Here is a 20,729-nt window from a genome sequence, read left to right as displayed (position 1 = left end):
TCATTAAATGTTATCAACAGAAACGTTAGTAATGCAATGAAATTTGATGCGGAAGAAATGGAAGATGTAGTTTCAATAGAACACCTTTTTTCATTGGCATGGTGTATACATAGTTAAAATTGAATAGTTGTAGATCGAAGATGTTAGCTTTAAGCAAATTTAATTTGAGAATCTATTTAGAGACTTCGAAATTTTTAAAAGATATTCTAGATTTATTTTCAACCATAAAAGTCGCTGCAAATCAATTCGGAAAAGTTTCTTGACGGTTTCCAAGAACGGATGTTGCGATGAAATTGCGGTGGGACGGACGGTGACGGTTCGGAATTTTGCCGATAACGCGTGGGAGCGGCGTGCCTCGGTACCAAGCCTTGGGCCGACTAGTGCCGCTGAACTAGAATGACTTGACTTGACCTGACCTGACCTGACACGGGGTGGCGCGTTCGGTCGGGAGCGGCGGTCGCTCGGGCGCCGGCTCCCTCTCCGGGGGAGGGAGCACCGAGGTTGCTCTCAAACCGGAGACACGGATCTCCAGGTGGTAAGCGCCCGCGAAAATAAAAAAATAAAATAAAGCAGATTAAAAGTTTAAACAATAATCGGGTTTTATTTCCTGCCATCAGCTACACGACTAAAATAAATCTTACGGCTAATTCTTCAAGCAAGAATCCTCTTTTTCGGCCGCGAAAATACGCTTCGTTACAACGTGGTACTAAGTATCACTTCAATTTTGAATCTTAAAAATGTATTTTTAAATAAATAAAATGCTACTTACTAACATCTACTAGAGTTTCGCAAGACTGTATGGAAAATCTTTTTTCATAAACCCGAGCTCGCCATCTCTTACCGATAAGAATTCAATTTAAATATGATCTAAAACTTTTCGCCGTGTCACAGGATCTTGCTGCATATAATACAGGAAGCAGTACTTACCAGTGGCGGCTGGTGGGTCAAAATTTCGGGTCGGCCAAATATTTTGAGTCTACACCTTGGTGTTATATATTTTCGTAATGTATGGCTGCTACTCATTAACCACTGACATTTTACGTGCCAGGATGTACAAAACATCTCAAATGTTTCGACCTGTTAAAATAATTTTTTATAGGAAATTCACAATGTCAGTTTGATTCCAAATACTATTAATCCTTAATTCTACTTGTTCTGCTTTATCATTAATTGAGAACCACCGAAAACATTATTTTTACTGAGTTCCGCGTCGACCGGCGGCTATACGGCTTGCCGACCCCGGACATCCACAATTAAATAATAATAATTAAATAATGACATGCAGTTAAAAAATATAAAAAAAAGTAATAATAAAAGTACCAACTGTTAACTATCTTCATTTACATTAATTTTTTTTTTTAATGTATATGACAAATTGTCAAATAAATTAATTGAATAATTGAAAAATTAAAATGATTTAAAACTTTAAATTCGTTTCTGAAATATCTGAAAACGCTTAGATGCTAAAAATACAGAAAAAGCGCATTTATGTTGTAGCTAAGTTATGTACGAAAAATAAAATTTTAGATAATTTAATGTAATTTTTTTCGTTTATTATTCATACACAGGCAAATGTATTAAATCGACAATTATTATTAAAAAAAAAATAGTATGCACTGAAGAACATCGAGGCCGTTATTGTTTTGTAATTTGGTTAGCTATCTTAAATATTAAGCGTTTTAAAAACTAAATTCGCGTTGCTGGGTACGGCGAAGGAGGATTTCGCCGGACCTGGCACAACATACGTTCCGCCAGGTCTTTGTCTACTACAGTGTACTAGACAAAGAGAACGATGAAACCGTAAGCTGCTACGAAGTCGAAACATCGAGCATAATACATTCCTGGATACGGCGTGCCGAAATCTCGCCGGCAAAGCGTGTTTATCAGCATTTAAAATTAGCAACAAATGCTTTATTTTGTACCTACAATATAATAAAATATATTTTTAATATATATGATCTATCCTAATGTACATTCAAACTTTATTTCTTTTTTTATTTTCTAATTTCAACGCTTACTAAGTATTTTAAAATGACTGGTACAGCGTGGCCGACCCTGCCGCCCCTGACCAGCCGCCCCTGGTACTTACAATAAAACTGTTGAAAGAATATCCTTGGCTTTTTTTTAAATTATGTCAGAAATGAGAACAAAGATGGTAAAGAAAAAATGAACGCCAATTACTTATTTACTTCCGAATTTACCTTTGGATTGGAATGTATATTGGAATAGCATTTTTTAAAACAGAAAAAGAAAACGCACTTTACAATGTGCTGGTTATGTTGTTAGGAGTATCAGATATAGACATATCTGCCAAAATTGTTTTAGAAGTTTAGGATCGAAGAGCAACAGAATTATTGCGATAAGATCATATACACAATTTATGGCATTAAAAATGTCAGATAATCCTTTTCAAGCCGCCCCTTTTAGTAGAACAAGTGTTTTCTTATTTGAAACAACATTTAAACAACAAAAAAACAACAACCATTATTCGTTTGGAAACACTGTCAAAATTATATGAGAAACATTAAATGACGCCCACATTACAAGTCAATTACATTCAATTTTATAACTAAGTTTATTGTATACTGTTTAAAGATTTATAGCAGGAAGTGAAAAGATCAGATAAAGAAACAGCAGAAACTAAAACGGTGTAGCAAGAACCATGCAATGCTAATTTTGGCAGAGAATTTAAGAAAACGATGTACTTAAGAAAGAGACTTAAATCAATTTATTTTTAGTTTCGTTGTTTTAAATTATTTTTTGTTTTTCTTTTTTTTTATTCTTACCCACTTCTGACGCTACTGGTTTTTGACATTTATTTGATGGAATTTTGGATCATGAACTGGCAGCATGTATTGTGTCACGGCTTGCCTCACCCTTATTTCAATATTATCTAGGTAGATAGATTTATTGTAACAAATGTATTATGAATTACAATAATATTTTCTAAATAGTTATCATCAATCAATGTATAAGAAGTAGTTGAAGTTTTTTTTTTGTTGCAGATATAATTGTTAGATTTATGTCAGTTAAAACCAGTGAAGTAATAAAAACGTCACACTTTTGCCAATGAGAATTTGCAGACGACAACAAAATAACAGCGTAATGTATTTATAACCTCCTTAACACTACAGTGCTTTTCTGACCACAGGGATTTATGTGCTAAAATCTTTGGGTCATGTTAATTAGTTTTCTAGTGGGAATTTGCAAGCTAACAGTTTATTTTATCATATAGAACATTTTTCAACCACAATAGTCTCAATGGGCTAATGTAATGTATCTACTTATAAGAGAAAAGTACCAAAAGTAAGTTAACAAATAATAATTATTTCTGTTTACGTTTTAGACTTTAATTTATTATTTAAACTTCTGTTTTTATTTAGCATTAAGGTATAGTATAGCAGAAAATAATGTTAATTAAAATTATTTTAATAATTTAAAATTCGTACCTAATCGACAGTAAAAATTAAATTTAATTCTCGCTAAACAAAAATTACTGTCATAAAAAATAGAAGTAACTAAATAAGCACCTCACTTTTAATTGTCCGTTAATCTCGGAAACCATCTTTTATTACAATCTATTAGGGGGGAGCAAATATATCAATAGAAAACGTGCATGCACCTTATGATTGCAGTACGACTTGACCATACGACTAGAGTCTATTTTTGTATTAAAAATTAGAGCCATTTTTTTAAACAAGCATATGTCGAAAAAAGTGCGTTTTTTGTGTATGAATACAATAAATATTATTGTTTTGTTATTGACAACAAGGTGATTAAATCTCTTAAAGGTAAATATAATATGGAAATAAAACTGTATAGATTTAAAAGGTTTTTATTAAACTTATAATACATAAACCTATACAAACTTGACTTTATCATCTAATTCTAGAATTAAGTGGATTGACGATTTTCCCCGCCATCAGTGTTACGTCTATTTCCGAGTCGATGACAAAATATAGAAATGGATGATCTGCTTTGAACAGCACAGGATTGGCTCGATGCAAATATCCTAAAATACAAAAACATCAAATATTACTGCGTTTTAATAATACTTCCTCCCGTTTATAAAAACTAGGTCAGTATTTATTTTAACATAAAACAATGAATTGTCCCTCATAATTTCCTAGTGTAATTCTGACATTTTGTAATTCGACAAGCTTGCTTAGTGTTTAAACTAAACAATATCTGCAATTATCAAACAATTATTGTGTGAAAGTACCGAGACATTTCATCTATTTAAATGTTGTGTTACATCATTTAAATACTTTTTGTGTAAACTTGATTGCGTGAAACAATTTCAGGAGAACAATATTAAGATGAACAATGAATATGATGAATACAAATTTGAGATTGTTGTTAACATTACTTACGATTGTTATTCATTGTATCCGGATCTACATAATTTTTAATGTTTACGGTAATCGCTTGTTCGATGTTGGTCACGTAGATGCCTTTGTCACTGGTCATTGGCGAAAAATCCGCTTGTCTTGGTTCAAAGACTCGGTTAATTCCCATCTAGGAACATAAATATACTGTTTCATTAGTGTGAAAAGCTGACAGTGCAATTAATTAGAACAAATTAATTAGTACAAAAACATATCTCCTAAATGTGTGACGTGTATTATTATTATTAAGAATTATTTTTGTTATATAATTCACTTAAGCGAACATTAGATAGATCATATCAGTTATATTCAGAACCTTGAATGAAGGTTGCTTTTAAAAATGAAAACAAATAATATGCTGAACATTAAAAAATAAATATGCATTACAACGTTTGTGTCTTAATTAATATTAACCAAATGAACTAAATATAGGCTAATCTGATAAAATCATACATACCTTCTGAAAAGTAGAGGTCAAGATGACATATCCCTTTAACATAAAGCTAGGAATAATAGCTTTCACGTGAGTATATCTTAAATTGTCTATTATGTACTTCAAACTACTGCTCAGTCTTATATCACAAATTAATCTATTTAATTGCTTAGGATTCTCAGGAAGTAATAATAATAAATAATATTTCGAACTATCCAAAGGAAATCGCAGCGCTAATGTTTTTAGATGCGAGATATAGTGGAAGGGCAGAACTGTATCGTAAGTCATATAATTAATGTTTGTCTCTTTATATTTGTCATTAACCAAGAAGTACAAATCATTTTCGGAATTATATGGTGGAGGTCTTTGTGTAATCGCATGGTCGTCATAATATCGCGCTATGATGTAATCTACAACAGACCTTGCATTTCTGCGTGAAGTATTATTATTTTTAGATTCATCTGAATATTTAGTAGTTTCATCATTTAGCTGGACAGTGTTAGTAGTACTATCTACTACAATTGTTGTACTACTCGTACTCATTTCGGTAGTACTTTCCGCTTCTGATCCATCATTTAAGTCACTTGAATCGCTAGACTCTAATGCTTGAGTTGTTGACATCTGTATCATACTACTATCGGAAACTTCTTCTTCACTAACGATTTTATTTTCGGTAGATGTTTGGGAAAGTATTTCTTCAGTTGAGGGGGTGATTTCCGCCGTTTCTGTGCTAGTAAGGGATAATGTACTAGTTTGGCTTGAAGTAGTTGACGTTTCCGAAGCAGTTTGAGCAGTTGTTGTCTCTGTTGTAACTTCTAAGTTAGTTGTACTTTTTTGTTCTGTTGGAGTAGTTAATATGTCACTACTAGAAGTCGTCTCTATAACTAACGTAGTCGAAGCTTCCGTGTTTCCACCTGTTGTGGTTTCTTCGACAGTGGTTTGTGTTATAGTACTTGTAGACAACAATAGATCACTGTGTGTTGTTGTACTGGCTTCGCTGGTAGTCGGAACTGTTTCTGTAATAGTGCTCGGTCTTTCTGATCTAGTTATTCTTGCATTTTCTGTAGTTGTTGGTACACTTTCAGTTGTGCTAGTCATGGTAGACGTCATTTCTTCCTTTTCAGAAATTTTCTCTGTAGTAGTGCTTTGTTCGGTTGTAGCCACAAGCATTTCTGCAGTGCTTGTAGCAACATCAGTAGTGGTACCAACTTCAGTAGTGGTACTAACTTCTTCTGTAGTACTCGTAATTCCTTCGGTTGTGGAAAAATCGGGGTATAACGCATTGTTAAACGAATTAATATCAAATCCATAAAATCTAAGGATGTCCTCATATTCTCTGTTTAATGTAACGTTATCGTGACTTAGAGTCAAGCCGGAAAGAAAACCTTCTTCTGGGATGAAATAACTCTGCAATAAAGTGTTTTTTATCAATTAATGCGCAAAATGACAAAATAAGTGTTATACTTTAAGGTGGCGATGAATATCTCGGAGTCCAATGCGGATAACTGATAAATCCGAAGGAATTCCAGTGGCACGATGAATTTCAGCAGCGGCACTTCCACGAACTCCTTCTTTGAGAGCCACTAAAACACTTACAGCACCATATGGTGATATAGCAATGTTGTTATCGTTGCCTTCGTTGTGTATCTAAAAATTTAAAAGTACCATAATATTTGTTCCAGTAAATTGTTTTTAAGGGAGGTGGTGATACATGACAGTGTTTTTACATTTTTTTCCAAAAATTATATGTATAATAATTACAAGCAAAACTTAAGTAATTAACACAGTCTAAACACAATTTTTTTGACATGTTTTTAAATGTTCTTCGTAAGTGTAAATTACTACAACATGTGTACCTATATACGTCCTTCAGTTAATAACATCTTATTTCAGTGGCAAACGAAGTAACTATTAAACAGTTCACTTGTTCGGATCATGTAGTATCACTTATTATTGTTGTATACGTAATTATTTATTGTATTTTTATAAATTACGGTGTAAGTTTCACTTTAACAATGAAAATTTAATATTTCGATTACTTAAAAAAGTTACCAGCAAGTAATACCTACACCTAAATTACAATGCTATCGAACTACTTATCTTTTTGTTAACATCCTTAATTTGCATACGTTTTTATTTTTTTTCTTCACATATGATTTAATAAGCGTATGTTTTTGATAAAGTCTACAAATCAAATATCGTGTAACGAAAATCACACGAGCTAACAAAGGTAGCTAGTGTGATTTTCTAAAAACTATTTTTTCTATAAGACACGCCAGAACAAAGTGAAATAGATTACAAATCTTCGCAAAATTATATAGATAAAGAGAATCCTGGTGTTGCCAACGTCATTATTTTAATAAAATTCATGGCCCACTAGAGGACTTTTTTACGGATCATATATGTACCTAGTACACAGTAATGATAATTAAAAAACAATAACATAGAATAAAGCCGTAGTTGAAAAAAATTTTTTCATGTACAAGTCGCTCGGTATACATTTTTCAAACAGTACTACTGGAAAATTGTGATTTAAATGCATCTTACTTTCTGTAGCCCGCAGCGTTCTTTTTTTACAAAATTTTGAAGAATTTTGAAGGCATTCATCTACGAGTAGATATCTTCATAAAAAACCATGTTTATTTAAAGTTACCGTTAACCACTGTGAAGATCAAAGATCTTTTGAAGGCGACTTCAATTTGCTGACTCACCTAAATTATTATTTAAATAAGTAACAATAAGATGATTGCAAGCATAGATAGTTGATTCAACTTAGTCTTATAAAATTAACTGTATAATCTGGAGGTCAATGGCAGTTTGTGGTTTTTTTGAAAAAGTGGACGCATTTCGGCAATTAAGGAAATGTTGTCGTTTTGTGTGTTCGTGTTATTATCTTCTAATTATCAGATTCCAAAAATACTTGCTTGACAAGATATCGGAAATTACGAGAAACGTCGCGAATAAAAGAACTTTAATGAAACCTGATTTTGTCACAGCAGGATAAGTTTCTTAATAAACTGATATTATCGGCAACTTTCAAGCAATAAAAGTGGTATACATGGACGCTGACAGTTAAGTTACACACGTTGGTTTACACTTATTTCAGTTAAATGAAAATTGCTAAATAATTTAACAAGAAGTATTTTGTGAAACTGAAAAATTTTAACGAAGTAATTTTGCTTTTATGATATTGTGACAATGGTGATAAATTTAGGATCATTTAAATTGATTGAGCATAATCAGTGCACTCGCTACAATGAAATATGTATTGTGGTTTTGTTAAAACTCTAATGATGGTGTTACACAAACTCTTAATAATACGCATAATGTTGGATTACTGCTTTTAGATATTCTATGAAAATGAGTGAATGCCAGTCTACCATGGAACGGCTTCCGTTAAAGTTTAAAACGTTCCCTACAAGAACCAGAATTAAGTGTTTCTAAGAAACAAACCAGAAATTAACATTTCGTGTTTAATCTAATATCTACCCAAGTTAACAAGCTGATACGTACTGGTATAATTTCCTTTTATTCTTTTTTTCTGCTCCAATATTGTTAAAGATACGAGTACATATAAAAAGGAGATAATTCTCATAAAGCAAGATTTATTGATAATAATGCTATGTATGATTTACAATAGGATAAATAAAAAAAAAAATCTGTATTTCACATTGGAAATTTTACAAAACTGATGTAAAGTAAGAAAAATGTTCAATAAAATGTATATTGTTTAGATTGCATCAGGTTACTTATGTTCTTATGTATCACTTATTTTGCTGCATTGATCTTAATTTTTGACACTCTTTTCTCTTTTACGAAAGATTTCTTCCTTACTAGAAAATGATAACATACACTAGCAAGCGCTAGAAATCAAAAGTGTTCCAAAAGCTACATTTAACGTTTTTAACATTAAATTTCACAGTGTACTTCAAGAAGTAAAGTCATGTTCAAGGCTGCAAGATTTTTGTTATGGAATGTTTACTTCTGGTAATTAACCAGTAATTCATCTGATTAAATTTGTATTTTATCAAATGAATCGCAAGATAATTCTCTATAGTTTCAGCACTGTTGCTTATGCGGTTTTAAAATTGTTTATACAATGCTTCTTTAAAATGCAATTTAATTTTTACTGCGCAAAATCGCTTGTGTTGATTAAGATTTTTCTGAATGTTTTCCTCAAGAAATATGTCATTTAAAAAAACATATTCAGCTATAGGTGTATTTTCTTTGTTTCAAAATTTATATTTACAATAATAAATAATAATGTAAAATGTACTTTTGAATGAACATACAAATTATTTTCATAGAAAAAAATACAAACGGCAGATGCATTTGGATTTGTTTTATCAACTTCTATAATATAAATATGAAATATGAGTTTATAGAAAATAATGCAAAAAAGAAAAGCTGCACAATTGGATAATTACGAAATTTTAATTTAATTAAATGCAAAATAATTCTGAGTAATAAAATAAATATAAATAATACTGACATAAATTGGTAACTACGTTTGGTGGTACATTTACTAAACAGTCACTCACAATACAGGGAAATGTGCAGATGTGCATAATTAACAATGAGGATCATTTATAGAACTAAAAATATATGAAATGTTTTACTTGCCGCTAGTAATTTCAATGCTAGATTATTGACCACGTCTATCATGACATCCTGAGGAATTCTGTAGCGGTTGTAATCCGAACAACAAGAGTCTTGATATCCATAACACTTAATAAACAATAATATAAACAAACACACTTGCGGGAACATATTATTTCCCGCTGTAAAGAGTAGTTCCTATCGCTAACGCGATTCAGAATCAACTGCAACACAAACAATAAAATTGCCCGAGAGCGAGACCAAAGTTAAAACAGCACGTAGAATTTCAGGTGTTATTTTGGCGAGATGCTTCGCTGGTGTAAACTAATTTAAAAAATAGCAGGTATGCATGCAGGAGGTTGCAAAATAATAATTGGATACCTCCTGCAACACGACGTTTAATTTAATTTTTATTCCGCTTTTAAATACTGTGTTTTAACAGGTATCGTCAGTGACGAAACAATTGACTTTTGTTTTTGTGGAAAATTGACTAAATTAGAAATTTTTGTATGCTTTTTTTAAATAAAAGTTACAAGTTTATGAAATATAATCACCACTTAGGTAATAAGTAGTGTAAGAACCTTGGGATATTCAGCAATCAATGTTTGTACTTCTGTGCGTATCATTAATTTATGCATTCATATAACACATAATTGAAAATGACATTGATATGAGAAATGTGCTGGTGACACATATTTCGACCATCCACATACTCAATTAAATTTCATTGCCTTTTTTTGTGATTTTGTTCGAAAATGATCATTGATTCATTTTAATTCGGTTTGTAATCCGATAAGTTCACTGTAAAATACCTACTTGAACAGATCGAAAAATAAATTCGTTATATAAAGTTTAAATAGTTGGGAGAAAATGGACAAATAATTATGTCAATAATGCTTATTTGGGTTTTAAAGCACTCAGCTCACGATGCTACACAATTAATTATTTCAAACATAAAATAAATTTTTCGCTTCGGTTATCAAGAAATTCTTTCATTTTCCTTCGACTCATCATATCACTGCCTCCTTTACATATGTTTTCTTTTCTCTTTAATTTCTTTTAATGTTATGATACTCGAATTCCGGTAGAGACCCATGAAAAAAGCGATCCATTTCAAACTATGAATTGCCTGCAGTATAATTTTAATATAAAAAATGTCTCTAAAGTTATTTAGGATGAACTACCATCTCTTCTGAAGCACAATTTAAGATGAACCAACTATATATTAATATATATTTTTTCCGTGACAGCGCCTATACTAGTGCTGTGTTCTGAGAAATTTGGAAAAATTATTCATCATTTTTTATTTAATCAATAAAATTAATTGAGTCATTTATTAGGTAATTTTGTTCACATCTTGTACAAACAGTTCTAAAAACAAAAACATTGCTGAAGTGCAAAAAACGAATCATCTCGAATCATATTTCAGATAAATTCTGATTTACCATATTCATGATAAATTGAAATGCAGGCGAAGTTTTAGCATAATTGGTTTCATAGTTTCTAATTTAAATTGTAGATAAAATGTTGTGGCATAATTTCATTTATTTTCCAAAAACTTACATGCATAAAGTGGATGATTTAATAAATAACAGGTACAGACGCAAATTATTTTACACATTGCACAGATGAAGTCATCAAACTTTTGGAAAGGCCAAACAGAAGAATTCTGATTAGTTATTTACCATGATCTTCATAATCTAAAAGCATGCACAAAATTTCAGCACAATCGATTTTATAATTTCTAAGGTAAATTGTAATTTGCTATACAATTTACTCCTATATGTTTTTTTTTTATTTAGATGCCCGGACTTAAAAATAGTGTAGATTAATAATAATTCGTAACTACAGAACAGACACACAAAACTTAGCGACAAAGTGAGAAGCCTACATTTTAAGATTTAGCATTTAAGTGTCAAAACAGAATGACATAACTGAAAAACATGAACATTCACTTGACGTGTAAATGACGTTAGGGTGTTAATCTAAATTTTTACCACACTAATTAATTGTGGCTAAATCCACGTCTGCGTATAACTTATAATATGCGAGTCTCTTATGAAGTTTGACGCAAATGACGTTTCTTTGTCACTGGGTTTTGTCTGCGACAAAATTTTGGTTAGCGTTTTATCATCCACACAAACGGAAATTACTAGTCTAATAAAATCACCAAACAAACGAAAACGGGGACCTACTTTTTCGATATTTTCTTTTTTTAGACTTAATCTACTGCCATTTCAATAAACGCAAGCCTGCTCATATATTCAATTTTGTATAAAATTTTAAGATTCGAAAGTATTATTTATCACACAACTTCGTAAGACTATCCGATTAATAGGAGCAACGCCTAAAATATACGGTTTGCACGTGAAATATATTCTCAGGAACTTTGAAAAGTCAAGGAAATGTTAATGAGTTTCCGTGATTTTAAAAGTAAAGATAGTTATTGTAGTAATTAATATATGTAGGTATATTTATTTTCTAAACAAATTGTTGTCAATGGTTTGAGTATGCATATTATTATAATCTCATATTAAATGAGCATTTCAAAAAGTTTGTTGCTTTTTGTCGAAAATATTCTTTCTCAACAAAGATTTATACAATACTTCTGAAAAATTCTGGATGGCGTATGAAATTTTTACATAAATTTCCATAGCGAAAGGTACAGTATTTTGCCAACAAAGTAAAAGTTAACTAATTATGATTACTGATTAGTATGTGGAAAACAGTTAGTAATCGAAAATATATGGATATATAGATTGCCAAATTTGAGGACTTATTAAAAATTTTGGAAATTGCGGAAGGGATATCAAATGTCTAGAATATACTCGTAGGTTGTTTTATATGAAATGTTCCAATAACAAAAAACTAAGCACGCAGGACCCTTATCAAAGAGAATGATGGTGGCTGGGATTTGGTTGAGATTTTTAGGAAACTTTCTGCACTTAACCATACTGTACATTAACGCTTTTTTGTGGCAAGTCGCCGGGAAACATATTGTTACTACCTGCATGGGCGCCCATAGGGGGGGCAGGGGGGGGGGCGATGGCCCGCCATGAGATTCTGCGTCAATTTCTTTTTTATTTGTCAAAATTAAACTTCAGCACATTTGTAAGAGTAGGTACATGCCCTACACTTTCAATTTTATTGCCACACAAACACAGACCACCTGGTTTTGAAACCCTCTGTTTGGCCCACATTTCCCTGGAACCATTATAAATCTATCATTTTTAACCGGTACTGAATTATGGGTTATGGGTTGTTTCGTTATTTGCTTTTTACAGTTATTACAAGAGCAAACATTTTATTGCTTATGCCCAAAAATTCATTCTGTTTTCACTTTTTATCTATGATGAAGTGACGTGTAAAGACGAACAGTTGTTGAACCGACGTTTTATTGATTATAATTTTTATTATTCCTTTATTTCACAATTCGAGCGTAAGTACTCTTGAATAAATTTTAAAATTAATATTTTATTTAGAAACAGAGAAATATGGATATTCGAAATTTCTTCAAGAGAAAAATTGCAAATACTGATGATGATACTTCAGCTACTAAGAAGTATAAAATAAGTGGTGTAATATTTATTACAACTGATGGCGGTTTTTCAGAGTAGCCATCGACTTCTAGTGGAAATTTCGGTTGCCCCAGAACTGTTGCGCCAGTGGGCGTGCGAACTACAACACAGATAGCATGGAAAATTATTTTATAATAGGCACTTTTATTCCATACCTGGATCATTTAATTCTTTCCTTAACAACATGATTTTCCGAAACAAAAGTGTCATCATACTCATTATTTTCTTTACATTCAAAAAATATACATAACTTAAAACCAAGTTACTTTAAAGGGTTGGGCGAATTTTACTCCACTGACAATTTATCAGACGAAATCCAAAATTAGCAGGATTTTGTAAAAATAAAAAACCTTGACAGTAGTATTTGAGAGAGAGAGAGAGTTAATGCCGAAGAAACATCTGTTGGTAGAGTAATTGACGATTTTGGCCAAGAAAAAAGGAATTAGCAATTTGCTTTTGATTAATTTTATATTTTAATACATTATTAATTTTAATATTTTACACTGTTTTGGTAATAATAAGAATAATGTTGTTGTAGGGTTATTTGCGAGTAGATTTGATTAATGCAGTTGATGATTAAAATATATATTTATATGTAATAGTAAGATTTGTATCATTATATTATTTATAGAACAGAGTATATTACAAAAATTTCAGGGTGCCCCCCCCTGAGAAAAGTTTCTATGGGCGCCCATGAGTACCTGTATTACTATTTTTGCCAACTAAAGTGTTTATTCTATAAAAATGAAAAAGTCCTGGTAGACGAAAATCATCATCCGTCTCTGGAGAATTTGTAAAAAGTTGTGCTCAAAATAAGTTAAAAATCGTGGACAAAATGTTTGGCAGGAAAAAAAATAATGCCAGAGAACACACAGCTACTCGTAGATTCTTCATTTAAACACTAATAAATAACTAGATACTTTACAACTGCCTGTGATAAATAGTTCCTTATTGTAACAAAAACAAGTGAAGGCAAGTTGTGTCATAATTTCGTGTCAAAATTAGTTATTACAGTGTTTTTAGTTACTTGTCTTTATCGTGTACTTATACTTAAAATGTTGTACATTAATATTAAAAACTATTGTCTAAAATTAAAGGTAGAATTCTTACAAACTGAAAGACAAGTTGAACAAACGGGTTTTATACTGTTTTTCTGCATTGTGATTTGTATATTTTTTTGTATAAATACCGAAATACCGGCATTTGTTTGTAAATACCGGTATTCAAATATAGGACAAGAGTTGACCGGAATCGGAATCTCGGTATTGTTTATCCCTAGTATGTTTCCATACACGTCGCATAAATGACTAAAAATCTATATAAATGAAAAATTAAATTATCATATTTCTTTGTCTAATAAATGCAGATAATGTGGATCCTTAATTTTTCTTAAGTCATTAATATTTCTTGTAAGAAATTATGTTTTCTACCAAAACATTTCTAAATATAGATTTTAAAAAAATCGAAAACGTCTCAAGCGAGAAAAATTACTTGTATTAATTATTATTATTGGTTGATGCTATATGGGGATTCAACAAACTAGTTAACTATGAACCGAAAAATCTTTTTATTGTACAGTATGTTCCAAAATTAGCGCAGAAAAAATATAAACAGAATACCTTGAAATGAACAATAACTTTAATACAATTTTTCATTTTTATCTCTAGTTTGAAAGTTCCAGCGTCTTTAATTTTGAAAAAATAAATTAATATAAGTATCTAAGAATTTTGCGGATGAAATATCTATAATGTATCAGACGACTAACGTACATGCCTAGACGCACATTTCATTTTTTAGTAGACTTGTTAACAATATATTTATGTTGACAAGATTACGGTCAGATGGAAATAAAAAACCTGCATTTTTGTACGTTGTTAGGTGTAAAATACTATCGTATTATGAAAGCAGAAATTCTATTGAAATGGTTCTAGTGCGAATTTTGTTGATCGCGCATTGTATATATTTCTTTTAAATATCGCTCCGGCAAAAAAAATATATTATTTGGAGTTGGTGAAATTCAAAATTAAATGCAGTACTAAATATTTTTTATTTTAGTCCTAAACGGAAGTAACAAAAAGGTTAAAAATACATTATTTGAAAAAATTCTTGAAACGCGTCCAGTATGATGATCCGTGTGAAGACACCAAAAACTAAAAATAGACTTTGTTTAAAGCAAAAAAAAAAAAAATTGAAAGTAATGACTAAATTGTTACTGCACATTTGTGAAGTTGACGCTTTAAGCAGCCATCAACCCGTATATCGACCTTGCTGTTGTTTGTTAGACTAAATAATTGCAAGATAATGTTTAACACCGGAAAGACACTTATGGTCGGTAAAAGACGTTCTGCTTCAAATAATAAATATAGAGCCAGAATTTGTATGGTGGCATTAGATAACAATAAACTTAGTTAGTGTAACAGAATCGCAAATTTTATCGTTCTTAATTTATGATAAATATGCAATTTTCTCGGAATTGTTGTTTAACACGAAAACGAAATTCTTCATATAATGCACCCACTAACTTTATGCAACTTGTTCTCAAGATTATGTTTTTGTTTTTTGAATAATTATTCGCTTCCTTTTCAAATGAAACAGAGAGTCTTATGTATATGCGAGACTCACCGTGTTTCTCTTTAATGTCGGCGACTGGATAATATCTGTTTGAAACATCTCTTTGACTCAGAACAATTCTTTTGCAGGATGTCGTGTTTTCTGCTAAGCAATATAAATTCTGCAATTCTTACTGTCTTTTATTTTCCCCAGCAGTACCAAAGAAAATATTGGAGTAGAATCGTTTTGACGAATTTAATCTTGCCTGCTTGCTTCATATTATGTAAAATAGGAAAATGTATGTTTCCATTTTTGGTTTTCTGTGACTACCTAGTTGTTTATCTATCTGTAATGTCCGAAATTACTGAACTGGTTATAAAAGAATTAAGTTTATTTATTTTTTTATAACAACCTCTATAACTTAAAACCACGATATGTGTGAACTGTACAGACGCATGGTATTCAGTGGCATAAATAACACTCCCCAAGCCTCTGCCCACAGATAAGATACTTTTAAATACATATATATTTAAAGCAGATAACCAATGGGAAAATATATTATTATCAGAACATGCTAACTCCGATTGTTAATCTTTATTCATCAAAAGAATGCGACTATTAAGCACGTACAAACTGGCAGGGGTGGCTGGTGCCCCCCCTCCAAATTAAAACGTCTACAAACACATTGGACATTCCAAAATAGTAATTTTCAATAGTTAAAAAATTATCCGGAAATTTGTGTCATATTTATCAAAACTATTTTTTTTATCTCACTCGACTTGTATAAAATGTATGAAAACTTACATCCCCTTACATCTAAAGATGTGTCTTGGATATGTGATATGTTATATCTGATGAAATGCTGATAAAATCCGGGAACAGAGACCGAATCATGGCTGATTTAGACGTGTTGTTTACACCGCTGCCATGGAAACGTCACGTCCTAGCCGCTTAATTCAGCTGGACTGTGGTCCCGTTCCGACAACGCTCGGCAGGATTGAGTTACTCTTTCATTCTGCGCGAATACGTATGATAAATATTCTTGGATAATCTTCTCAGTAATACAGACATTCGGAAACAACTACACACCGCTTATATTAATAATATTCGGGCACATAAGGCAAGGGTCGACAAAAATCGCCATATATTACGCCGATTGATAATGTGCATAAAATTTTGTGGAGGAAAGTAGGGAATCACAAAATCCAGGTACATTCCGAGGTCTGATTTACTTTATGGCTGAATTGGACTTTATCAGATCATTTGAAAGACGCAACGGTTTTTAAAGGAACGCCTAAAACTGTCCAAAATGAACTTTTAGATACCATGAACGTAAAATTTTGACCGAAGGCAAAAAGGTATGTGGAGAAATCCTTTTTTATTTTTATTGAATGTATTTTTGTATTTATTTCCGTCACACAATTTCGTCTATTAATTGGTAATAACAACCTGTTTTATATCTTCATATTTAACTCATCAATCAAATTGTGTCCCCCATTTCAAAAGGTCACGAGCCGCCACTGCAAACTAGTTGACTTGAGTAAGAGAAGCAATTTGAATAATTTTATTTCCTTAAAACAAAAGAGGTGTCTAAAATTATTAATTAAGCTACAATGGAGCAAAACGTTCTGAATATTATTTCTGGGTAAATAGTTATTATTAATTCTTATCTTATTATTATTAAATATAAGCGAGTGCAACATTACTGTAATCTCAAATTTTCGAGAAAATCGGGTGAATCGTTCTTGATTTGATCAATAAAAAAAAAATTCTGACCCATAAGTCAATTAAACCTACGGCCTTCGCAGTATTTTTACTGCAGAGGCACGCAGGTCTTACATATATGTATTGCCATAAAGTGTGATGATGCAATTTGGACATTTTTGCCAAAATCTGAATGTCTAGGGTAAAAACTCAATAAGGATTCATAAATCACAATTATAGGAGTATGTAATGGTTCATCTCCAAAATCACTGTGATATTATTATCTCAAATTTTTGCTAGGTAAATCCTTTTTAAATTTTAATAAAATGATATGTTTCTCTACTGGAGATTTATTCATCTAGCCTTATTTTTACTTCCCAAGTGTAAGCTAAAGAAGTATTGTAATAGGGTCCACCTGACCCACTACTAATACTAGGGCTACTTTCATGTTTTCTACTTTAAGAATCCACACATATCTTTATTTTAACTTAGAGTGTTATATTTTTTTTTTCAAAGAAGCTATATTTGCTCAAATGTACTTAAGAGGCAAGGGAAGTTTTATCTAATTAACTCTAGACCAATTTTTACTGCCTGTCACACAGACTGTTCCTAAAGTTCTGAATGCAATAATGAAAGAATGAATATATTCTGTCCTCTCCGGGTACAATTGGCATTTTAATGATAATAATATTTACGAAGGGCGCAAACGCTTATCAAAAACAGGCATACCAAAGATGTAATTCATAACTACACCATGTAGTGGTTTTTAACGATCTATTCTATGACCATCTCCCCTGTAATTTAAACAAGGTAATTGTTCATCAAATTATTAGCGTTGAAGTTTCGTGAATTTTGTCGCTTCGTTATAATGACTGGTGATTACTCGTCATCGCCTGTCAGAAACATGGGGAAAAGAATAAAATAGTTTAGGAGAGTATATTATTTTCTCCATGGTCAGAAATCTTAAATTATAACTTTCTAATTAGCTTTTTAAATATTTACTGTCTCGTGGATAGGCAACCAATAATTCAGGTCGAATGCTAAATTCTGCTATTTATTTCGCAGAAGCTGCAAATACATCGTCAGTCACTGTCACTGCTGATGTTGCACACCACCTACGCCATAAAATGTTAAGATATTTCAGAAAATCTGATTTTACTAAAATTTTCGAGCAGCAGTGCAATTATTTTAGGAAATAAAGACTTAATAAATCATTTTATAACATATATTACAACTTCATCTAAAAAAGTAAAGAAGTAGGTCAATTTATGTGAAAATATAACTTCAGGATATGTTATTGCTTTGTGTTATATTTATGTATCCAGGCTTAATAACGAGAAGCTCCATTCCTAAAAAATTCAAGACGCTACCACAAATATATAATTTCAAAACAATATTTGACATTTCATACCATTAAAAAAAAAGTCAAACATAGTTATTTGTTTTGTGTAACCACATAGTGGTTACACAAAACCACGTAGGGTTAGATACTACAGTGTTAAAATTAACTTTTCTGCAGGACTGTTGCAGTGTATTCAAACGAGGAAAAAACTGATATAATTTCAATCTATGATGAGTGTTTCACGGGTGTAATGAGAACATTATCCATACAGGTGATACCCTGACGACTCTTGTTTTGAATTGTTTGATTTTGATTTTAAGATAATAATTGACGTTTATTTGGAAATTATCAATATCAAACAGCCATGTTTTACTTAAAACAAATAGTGCTAGTAAATATCAAAGACTGTTATTTAATTGTATTATTGGTTGCGTTTTGAATTTTTTAGGCGAAGAGCTTCTCGTTAATAACTTTGTATTATGTAATTCAATTAATAAATTTAAATTTACTGATTAGAAAAAAATAATATATTGCTCAAACAAATTTGACAATCTTAAAAACTATATCTGGGATTGCTCGCAAATTTTGTTAACACTGACTGAAGATTACTTCTGGAAAAATGATGACGACACCAATCTGCAAGAAGAAAAAAAACTTTTTCAACATTGTGATTTGCATCTAACCTGTAGGATGTATTCTGCAAACCCACCGAGGAAAAATATTTGCTGTTTTTCATGCCCGAATTTTATCGTGATGAGACCTCTAATAAACGGGATGAAAAGTACCCAGGATGAGTATTTAATTTTTTTAGCAAAATTAGGAGGATGCCAGCTAAATCATGCTTTGGCTATTCTAAATAGATAAGTGGCAGTGGTTATGGATAATGTTCCGTATCAGTGAAATTAAAATGACGCATTAAAAGATTTCCATTTTTTTTATGTAACTGTTATTAGGATTTGTTTTAAAAATCATCGAAATTTTAATGATAATATAAGAATTCAGATTCCTAGTGGTGAGGCGACTATATAATCATCTAACTAGCATGATTCGTGCACATTTTAAATATCAAGACTTACTGCCCATTCACAATGGACATAAGGCATAACAAGTACATAAAGCTTACATAAATACGTAAAGTTGAAACTATGGAAAACGCGTACCCCTGTTCACAGTGGACGAACGTAATTCTTATGCTTATGAACGTTTTATGTAATCCTTGTGTGCGTACACAAAGTTGAAATAAGTTCAACTTTGTGCACGAATTATGTCAAAATTATGTTAAAATCTAGGGACTTTTGAATGCTGCTATTGAATTCCCTTTGACAGTTGGCACTTGGCACTTCACACCTTTGATTATATTATAAAAATTATAATCAAAGCTTCACACGGCGAGTCTGTTCTGTACTGCGAGTTGTCAAGTTCGAATATCGTATGAAATTTTAGGTTAGATATTTTTTTTAACTCAGTTTGAGGTTAGCCGTTTCTATGTTTAGCCGGGAGTTATACCGTTCTGCGTTTGCGCAGTTTAACAATTCTTACAGAGTTCACTCTGTCCACTGTGAACAGGTAGATAAGCATAAGCCAGACACAAACCAAAAACGTAAATTATGTTATGCGCTCGTTCTTATGTCTTATGTCCATTGTGAATGGGCAGTTATATGCAAAATTTAACAGATATGCAAATTTCAAAAAATCCGCTTTCTACCCACCATAAATTTCGGAAAATGTTATTTTTGTTTAATACAGAAGTCTAATCTAAACAAAACAGTCACAAAATTAGGATAAACAGAAGAAAGGGTAACTTGTGCGAATAACTTCATACATCCTATCCGACTTTGGAGACATTTTTCAGAGAGTAAATTATATTTGAGTTACAAAGATTTTCTGCAATGTGTAAAATTTAAGTTGCTTTTTTTTATAAAAAAAGGCAATAAAAACTTAAAGAAATACAGTGTTATTTATATTTATTTAAATTCTGACTGAATTATATTTTGTGTTACTACTGTTATTGAACCAGAGTGCTATCATACCTGGAGTTCAAAATGCGGTTTCTCCCCTACGATTGATTTCCTGCTCAGTTTGCGGAAATTCAAATTACCCGCGCATGAACCGTCGTTTCGAGGTGCGCGGGCGAC

The 20,729-nt window shown here is 31.5% G+C and overlaps 1 protein-coding gene across 1 annotated transcript; it reads right to left on the bottom strand.

Annotated features, from left to right (window-relative positions):
* Nucleotides 1-3,819: 3,819 nt before the first annotated feature.
* LOC135146404 (serine-rich adhesin for platelets-like) lies at nucleotides 3,820-9,662 on the bottom strand. The gene is made up of 5 exons (XM_064078575.1): nucleotides 9,445-9,662; nucleotides 6,286-6,468; nucleotides 4,846-6,228; nucleotides 4,374-4,518; nucleotides 3,820-4,012 (listed from the first exon to the last, which is right to left on the bottom strand). Exons 1-5 carry the CDS (start codon nucleotides 9,589-9,591, stop codon nucleotides 3,879-3,881), a joined length of 1,992 nt encoding a protein of 663 aa, XP_063934645.1. The 5' UTR covers nucleotides 9,592-9,662; the 3' UTR covers nucleotides 3,820-3,878.
* Between the last annotated feature and the right edge of the window lie 11,067 nt (nucleotides 9,663-20,729).

This window comes from Zophobas morio, unplaced genomic scaffold (genome assembly GCF_036711695.1).
Source record: "Zophobas morio isolate AGI-343-1 ecotype UQ-CSIRO unplaced genomic scaffold, CSIRO_AGI_Zmor_V1 ptg000005l, whole genome shotgun sequence".
Classification (NCBI taxonomy): Eukaryota; Metazoa; Arthropoda; class Insecta; order Coleoptera; family Tenebrionidae; genus Zophobas; species Zophobas morio.
The sequence above is the reverse complement of the archived record's forward strand: the minus strand, read 5'-3'. Positions and strand labels throughout refer to the sequence as shown.

Excerpts from the sequence above, each read along its gene's own strand:
- LOC135146404 (XM_064078575.1), bottom strand. The coding sequence starts at position 9,591 with ATGTTCCCGCAAGTGTGTTTGTTTATATTATTGTTTATTAAGTGTTAT. Across the intron at positions 6,469-9,444 it reads TAGCATTGAAATTACTAGCG|ATACACAACGAAGGCAACGA; the intron begins GCAAGTAAAACA and ends TTAAATTTTTAG. Across the intron at positions 4,013-4,373 it reads GGATACAATGAATAACAATC|GATATTTGCATCGAGCCAAT; the intron begins GTAAGTAATGTT and ends TTTGTATTTTAG.